Source organism: Benincasa hispida, chromosome 9 (assembly GCF_009727055.1).
Source record: "Benincasa hispida cultivar B227 chromosome 9, ASM972705v1, whole genome shotgun sequence".
Lineage (NCBI taxonomy): Eukaryota > Viridiplantae > Streptophyta > Magnoliopsida > Cucurbitales > Cucurbitaceae > Benincasa > Benincasa hispida.
The window spans coordinates 83,104,207-83,113,132 of record NC_052357.1 but is presented as its reverse complement, the minus strand read 5'-3'; the positions used below and the strand labels follow the sequence as shown (position 1 = coordinate 83,113,132).

Genomic DNA, 8,926 nt, shown 5'->3' with positions numbered 1-8,926 from the left:
GAATAGGATATAAAAAAAGATTACTATTTAATGTAAAATATAAAATAGGATATAAAAAATATTGGATAAAATTGTTCTGTTATAGAACGCCAATCTAATTACGATTGCGACGATGACCTATTACAAATACCATGATTTTTTTTCTTTAACTTTTTTTTTTTTAAAAAAAAGATAATTTCAATCATAGAAATGAAGAACTGGAGAGAAGTCTTAAGATGTGTTGGAGCGAAAACTATCATAAAATTATAATAATCATCATTTACTTCCATAAATATTAATTTGTATTCTTCAGTTAATTATAGTTAACATTATTTCAAAACTCTCATTTACTACAATATTCACTATTTATTACTGTTTTTACTATTTTACATTCATTCTTTTTTTTTTGCTATAATATTTATTTTTTATTTTTTAAACTAGAATAATTTACATATCAAACAGAAACTATTATAACTAAGTTATAATAATAAATTTCTTACTTCAAATCCCAAGGGTGAATGCTTGATAAGCAGGGTCGGCGAGTGAAAGGCAAAGTGGGCCCACAAAGCACTTGAATCCCTAACCTGACTGTCATCAAAATTATCTGAGACCCCGCGCGCCTCTTTCTTTTCTCGCAGTGGGCCATGGCCTCGGCGGAGCAGCCTCTCAAGAAGCGCCGGAACTACGGACCACCCGCTCCAGAACAGCCGCCCCCACTTCCCCAGTTGCCTCAGCCACCGCCACCGCAAATCCCAGTCACGGACCAGAATTCCGCCGCTCCATCGCCTCCCACTCCACCTCAGCTTTCCCAAGCCGAAATTCTCCTCAGGAGAAGGAACAGAGATGAAATTAGAAGCGTCTATGGATGCTTTAAGCGAATTAGGTTTTTCCTTTCCCAGAAAGAGAAGGGCGCTCCCACACCTGATATTGAGCAGGCGTATCTTTCTCTCATCACTGCTTCGAGAGGTCAGTATTCGATTCTCTTCCTCCCTCTTTGCATTTTGTATCATTTCCAGTATCATAGGATTATATTTCAATCTCTGAAGTGTCGAATTAGGGTTTCACAACTCTTACGAACTGGAGGACGCTTCCTATGTGTCCCAGAACTTTTTTTTCCCCCTTGAAGCAATTTATATATTTGAAGTCTTTGAGTATTGTTGGAGAGTTCGCATTTCTTGCTTGTGTATTTTGAAATTAGACTAGAAACCAATTACTCGTCCTAACTTTAGATGCTGATTCTATTTTACGCTCGCATTTTGTTTATCAAGAAATCCTAAACAAATAGCAACAACATTCTACGCGTTTGAATCTATATATATGCAGAGGAGTACTTCTTTCTGATGCTGCTTTAGTATTTAAAATTACTTCTTCCGTCAATTTCCATTAGAATAACATATGAAGTCCGTTCGACAATGAATTAAAATGGGAGTATAAAGCACAGTGGGGGCCGTTTAAGCACCGTTTTACATTGATTTTGGAGGCCATTAATGTGTTTTTGGGTCAATTTTAACCCTTTTTTTGTTTGTCTGGTATAACCTTTTATACATTAATTTAAATAAAATCACCTTTTCAAGTCTTTGATTTGTAAAATCTAATTAATAGTAACATTTGAAAGTGGATTCCCAAAAACTCTGGAGTCTCTCAATATCTTTCAGAATTGTCCATTTAATCCTCTCACGACAACATCATTTCTCCACAGGGTTCTCTAGATTGATAATATAAAAAATTCTCAATTCTCCTGCAAATCACTGCTTTGGCCAATCCCATATCTTCTACTTTTATGATTAGGGAGTTCCTCTTATATCCGTCCTTTCACGAGAAGGGTTGCTTTTTTTTGTTTCTTGAGGTGTGTATTTTATTGTGGGACCTTTGGGGTGAGCGGAATAACCAAGTTTTTAGACGGTTGGAGAGGGATCCCAATGATGTATGGTCCCTCGATAGATTTCATGTTTCTCTTTGGGTTTCGATTTTGAAAATTATTTGTAATTACTCTATAGACACTATTTTGTATAGCTGAAGCCTTTTTCTTTAGTTGGCCTCCCTTTTGGTGGGCTTGTTTTTTTTGTATGCCCTTGTATTCTTTCATCTTTTTCTTGATGAAAGTTGTTAAAAAAAGAAACCCTTCTGACTCCATCCTGCCCAACCATGGGTCAACACTTTTAACATGTCTTTTTGGCCTCTAGACCTCTCACCACCGAGTTTTCTAGTCTCTACCATTGCTTAACTCTCTGCTCTTTGAAAAGAAGAAGAATTTCTCATCCTCAGCTCTATGCTTTTGTTGATACAATTGTATGTAACGCTTTTAATTATTATCTTAAATTTATAAATAAAATTGTGTCTACTTCAGACATTACAGTTAAATCTCATTTGTTTGCTATTAATTTACAAAATACAACTTACTTTTTCATGTTTAAAATAGAAATTTACAAAAAAAAAAAAAAGAAAATTACTTAATATTACAGTTAACTTTAGCACAATTGACAACATTTATTTTCACAGCCTCCGCAATCCCAAACTAGGTCATACTTTGACCCATACTGCCATTAGTATCATATGAGAGTGTGAACCATCAAGCAACTGACCACATTTTTAGTGTTGGATTTTAAATCAGGTTGGGAAATGAACAGACTGGATTTTTTTTTTAATGAAAAAAAAAATGATACATTCAGCTCAAATCCCAACGGCTAGCCTGAGAATGTACTTGGTCATATTTCTTGCCCTTGGGTCTTTCTTTCATCTGCGTTGCCATGTGCATGTAATTTGCAGGGTGCACCAGTGTAAAGCGTATTGTGGCTGACTTTATTCCTCGATATGCACCTCATTGTCCAACTGCTCTTGAAGCTGCAACAAAAGTTATCATCAATATGCACAATCAGAGCTTGGAAATAATAAATAATGGGGAGGATGTTGATAATGTTGCGTTTGAGACCGCAAGGGCTTGTATTATTGGTTTAGTTGATATTTGTGCTGCTGTAATATCTAAGGCACCTACGTCATCTGTCATCAGAGGCATTTGTTTTGAAGTCTTTCAGAATGTTTTCACCTTCTTTGTGTCATCTTTTAAGGGAAAAGATATATTTCAGATTGTAGATAAAGAAGCTCTTAAAATTCAAGATTCTGCTGATGTTTTCACTGAGTTAAAGCAGAAATATACTGATGAAAATATTTTGCCCGTGATTAGGCTATCCAAGTTACGTGCTATCAGTCTCCTCTGGCTATTTTTTCATTATCCTAAAAACTTAGCTGCAGCTTGCTTTGAGCTTTTCAATATGTCTGCCGAGGTAATTCACAAGGACGGGCAGTATTTTCTAAATCAGATTATACTTGGGCTTGATGTTGACATCACCCATCATTTGGATAAAAGAAGTGACAAGAAGACAAGCACAAGCCCCAATTACTGTAAGGATGATGTTAAGGAGCAAGTTTCAGTCAGTAGCGACATCTCTGTTGATGCATCATCTGCTTCAAGAAACTGCATGTTGAGCTTGGTAATGCCTACAATGATTTTCTTTTTGTTAAAGTAGTATTATTTACCGTGTCCTTATACATTCAGACAATTTACCTTTTAGACTCCACTCCACTATCGTGGCTACTTATCTTTGCCTTCACTGAAAGTTGTTTATTTGTCAGGTTTGGTCTCTTAAAAAAAATGTTATAGTTAGAGAAATTATTTGAGGTTGGAATAATGTGCTGACAGGTTTATGCCACTGAATGTTAGCGAGAAATACAAATTATGGTTTAACCATGTATCAAATATTTAGAAGGGCGTTAGCACAGTGTGTGGTCACATCTAATAATTTTTCTTGTTGATTTGGATCAATGTTAGACAATGTTTTTGGTCGTAACAGCCTAACAGGTTTCGTTCCCCGTTTGGTCCTCTTATTTTTCCGTAGTTGGCTGATTAACAGAGGCTGTAATGTGTGTGTTTGGTTTTGGAGGGGGGGAGGGGGGATGCTAAGCAATTGTTATTATTTTTCCGTTGTGGTAGGTGGATAAGTGCAGCAAAAGACTGACTGACATCTTGTCAGGTCAGCAGTTGATCAGTTTTTTCCTTATTTGTTTGAGTTTTGGTCCCTTCTTCTCGGACAATGATCTGCTTAGGGGGCTGGGCAGGTTGGTGTTTCATGGTTTTTCTTTTGCTTTTTTTTTAGATAAGAAACATTTCATTGATATTTGAAATAGGGGAAACCCCAAAAGCCAATAGGCAATTACAAGAAGCATTTATAATGAGAGACTAAATAAGATAAACTGAAAATGGTTTTTTCAAAAATGCATTGGAACTTGAGAAAAAAAAATCTAACGACCATATTGGCAGATAAAAATCAGTCTACTATGTATATTACAGTGTTTATTATTATTTTTTAATTTTAACTTTTGATTGATTGATTGCTTTCCCACATTAATGCACACTAGCACCCTGGTTTGCTTTAATGATCACTGGTTAGGGATTCTTAATAACCATTAGTTATCGGTCGATGAACTACTTGTCATCTTCTTCTTTCTCTCTGTCCACTCGCTGAAGCTAATGATGGAATATACTGTCACATATGGCTCATAATGCAAGACTTTTTTTATCCTTTTTCCCTCTCATTCATGTATCATTGTACTAGGGATTCTTGAATGCAGGTCCTTGGAAAAGATAAATCATTTCGAAACTGGATGTTTACACAGTACAAGAGGCTCTGTGACCTGCCATCCTTTAGAGCTTTAGCAGATGTAAGATCTGCACTGGAAGGAATTTTTGAATCATTTTCTGAGTTAATGGACAATGAAGATAGTCAAGTGAATATAGATGAGGAAATGCCTGATTCCTTGAAGCATTCTACTCGTAATAGATGTGAAATTTCCATGGAACTATCTGATAAAAGGAGAAAATTGAGACATTGTGATTCCCTTGAAGATGGTGTCAATGATAAAGTTTCTGGTCAACATTCTTCATCAATTCCTCTTGATTGCAAGCACAGCACGTGTTCTGATTTTGATGCTGGCGGCTTGAGACCCATGGCCTTTGATGTTCAGGAGCCTGGAGGTTTGGTACATTGCAGTTTGCCACAGTCGCAGGATCCTTCAAGCAAGCATGATCATTTGTCTTATGCAAAAACATCATTTGACCTGCACAACAATTCTTTTGAATGCCCAAAGCATTCAATTGATGGGAATCAAATTTTGAGTGTTGATCGCAACTTTCCTGCTCAGAGATTGTCTACTGGAGATATCAATAATGATCTTCTGCCTCCTAGACATCAACTATCAGTGCCATGTACTACAACTTCTCAGAGTTTGTGGTTTTCTGATGGAGATCCATCAGCCTTGGATATCTTCTCTGCTTCCAAACAGCTATGGGTGGGTCTTTTAGGCCCAGAGGCATCTGAAGCTCACATAAGGTATCAATTTGAGAGGTTTGGTTACATTGAACATTTTTTCTTCTTTCCATTAAAAAGGTTTGCAGTAGTGGAGTACGGTCACATCATTGATGCCATAAGGGCACGTGAATATTTGCGTGGACAATTTCAATGGTGTGTAAAATTCATGGATATTGGTTTAGGGACTAGAGGCTCTACCCACGGAGTTGCAGTTGGTTCCAGTTTGCATGTTTATGTTGGAAATGTTTTGAGCTACTGGGTGAAGGATGAGATTCTGCATGAGACAAGGAAAGCGCTTAACAAGGGTCCATACATGGTCTCTGATCTTGTCAATGAGGGAGCATTGCTGATGGAATTTGAGACTCCGGAAGAAGCTGCAGTTGTAATGACACATCTCAGACAACATCGAAGGGAAAAGAATATTCACTGGACACCTCCAAATGCAGGACAAACGAATATTGTTGCACCTTATCTAGACGGTGGAAGATCTACTTGTGCCCCTATTGGTGGTAACATCAGAAGCAACAATCCTGCAAACGTGCCTAGTAGTATGGTTGGGTCACCTCATGCTCTGATGGTCCCAGAGAGTCCCGACTTTGGGACAAGAATGTCAGAGCTATCTTCGTTGCTCTATACACTGCGTGCGAAATACAACATCAATCAGAATTCAAGTTATTTTGAAAACTACATATCTGGAAGTTGCAATGCTTCAATGAGGGAAGAAGACAGAACTCCTACTAGCACTCTCTGGGTTTCTTTTCCAAATTATAATTCTCCTTTTGTCACTGACGAAGAATTGATGAAGATCTGTAATCTTGCCATCACCAATATTGGGTCTGTTGTGAGGATGACTCGGGCAAGTGTACAGGTGGGATGTGGTTGGTTTGTTGAGTGCAGTTGTGTAGATGCTGCAATCACCGTCTTGAAGAATCTCCGTGGTTGTCCTGGAATTTTCCTTCGAATAGAATTCAGGTTTTTCCCTCTCAAACTTTCTCTGTTTCATGTTGGTAGAAGATTTTTTCATTGTGTTTCAGGAGCTTTCAGTTTTATTTACAAAGTGGTTGTCCTGGAATTTCCCTTTGCATTGGATTCAGGTCCCTCCTCCCCTACCTTGAAGTTTGACTTTTTCTCCCTTTGATTGTATTCTTAAAGCGTTTGGGATCTTTCTATCATGTTTAGTCAGCTATTACTTCCTAATTTCAATTACACTCGGCTGTCTTCCATTTTGCTTCTTTCTTGCTCCCACAATATCTGTTGTTGAGGTTGGATTGCCTGTCATTAAAATATTTCTTGTGTATTTGAAAAGTTTTCCAGGAAGGTTCCATGCAACACCTTTCCCGAGGAACCATGATAGTTGTGATCCATCTCCCAGAATATTACTTGAGAATCATGCAATACCTCAGCAAGGTGGATATTCCTATCAGTCAAACTGGGCTCCTTCTGGTCATACAGAGATGCTTGAAATAGGGGTCGGGAGGACTGATGCTTGTGACCGAAACCTGCTGATAGATCATCCACAAGGTGAAATCTACAGATGGTGGCTTCCGCCACCCCCCACCCCCACCCCACCACACACACACATTAAAAAAGAAATAAAAAGGAACTGATGAAAATTGTTTAATTCTTGCCACTGTATTCAGTTAATGGTTTGATATCCTATTTAGGTGTCCACGTAGTGTCTGGAACGATTCCATGCTTGCCCACATCAACAATGGGACCTCCGGCTCCACCACCTCCACCTCAGATTCAGCCACCTCCATTTATTCGATCTCCATACCCTCCTCCAAACAGTTCTTGGGATGCAAGGGGTTTAAACCATCCTTTGCCTTTAAATCCAATATCACCAAGTGTTATACCTAATACTTTTCCGGGTAATTCTGTTGCATGCCCTCCCTTTTTACCTGCTTCCGTGACACCTCTTTCTCAGATACAAGGAACTCCGATGCAGCAGCATCTAGACCATGTTTTCCCCCATCTTGTTGCTCCGCCATCAATATCATCTCTACCACCTTCCCAGCCTGATATACCTCCTCCTATGCCTCCATCTCCACCACCTTTGCCTCACTCACAACCACCTAATATTCCTCCTCCACCCAGCTCTCCTCCGCCTCCACCTCCACCCCTGGCTGCCACAGGAACCAGTGAAGTGGAAAATTGTAGCCAGCATGTTCTGTATCAATGGCAAGGAGCACTTTGTAAAAGCGGGGTTCAGTACTGTACAATTTATGCAAGAAGAGTGGACTCCCAAACTTGCAAATACTTAAATGCTGGTCCAGAACCTATTGAGTAAAGACTCGGGTTCTTCGTTTTTCTCTTCTATTTCAGCATCTGTTTCTTCTTCTTCTTCTTACTTCTGCTGGTATTTTGCTTAATTCTTCTTGGTGTAGGTGGCCTGCAAAATTAGATATGACCAAACGCACAGATTTTAGGCATGTGAAGTCGACATTCACCAGCACTTCACCAAGTAAAGTAAGTGCCTCATTCTTGAGATGAAGATCCTTCCGATGGGAAAATATTTAAAAATTAGGAATTTAAAAAAAAAAAAGAAAATAGAAAGTAGAAGAGGAAAGAACCCCTCACTGTAGCCTGTAATAACATTGCTACTGTGAAGTATGAACGAGGACAAACTAGGTTTAGATCTAGTAGATGCAAAGCCGTTTTTATCTCCCCTTTTTAATTATCGCATTTCTAAAGCTATTTAGTATTCACTTCTAACTATTTCCCCCTCTTAATTTTTTCTTTAGAGGGAGATATGTCAGCTGATCCCATCTTCTGGTGGAGACCATAAAGGAGTAAGCATCTCTTCCTTTCAAATTTGTCTCATTTGCTTTAGAGCTTTGGAAAAAATTGTAAATCATTTTCCTAGTAACTTGTGATATTTGTCATTTGATTGTTCTAGAGATACAAGCATGGCTGTTTATTCATTGCGATATGCAGTAACATTTTAACAATCACACCCTGTAATCTTGGCAGTTTCAAGATTTTGTATCGTATTTGAAGCAGAGGGATTGTGCGGGAGTAATAAAGATACCGGCCACTAAATCACTATGGACAAGGCTTCTCTTTATACTTCCATATTCACAGGACTCGTGTTCTCTGCTCTCAATTCCACTAGGGCCACCAGATAGCCTGATTGCCTTGGTTCTTCCCAAAGAAACAAACTTCGAATGGGTTTGAATACGGTTGCTCGCAATCTTGTGCCAAATAGTTCAATGTAGACTATTGAACTACTCTCGCTGCTATCTTTATAAGCAAGACGAAGACGAGAGTGTAAATTTTGTATGGAACATACAAATTTTGACTGTGAGTTTATCATCTGCCTGCCTATTTTTCTCGAAACTAACGTCTTCTCAAACCTTCTTCAATGTAATGAAAATGCATTCATTGCTCAGGTGAAACAACTAATTTTCAGAAAGTAAGAAAGGAACACTAATTATAATGAAAATCAAGTTTTATACAAAAGTAAATCTTATTTCACAAAGTCGACTCAGGTATAATTGAGTAAAAAATTCTCTAACTAAGAAGAAATGAACGCTAGAACACGAATTAAAATATACCTTTTAAACATACTTTTCAAATGAAAT

General features: G+C 38.1%; 1 protein-coding gene across 1 annotated transcript; it reads left to right on the top strand.

The window, feature by feature from the left end:
• The first annotated feature begins 510 nt into the window (after positions 1–510).
• On the top strand, positions 511–8,685 carry LOC120085597. Its single transcript, XM_039041662.1, has 8 exons — positions 511–945; positions 2,746–3,467; positions 4,606–6,314; positions 6,649–6,863; positions 7,007–7,628; positions 7,730–7,811; positions 8,087–8,134; positions 8,316–8,685. The coding sequence occupies exons 1-8, from the start codon at positions 624–626 to the stop codon at positions 8,517–8,519; spliced, it is 3,924 nt and encodes a 1,307-aa protein (XP_038897590.1). The 5' UTR covers positions 511–623; the 3' UTR covers positions 8,520–8,685.
• The last annotated feature ends 241 nt before the right edge of the window (positions 8,686–8,926 follow it).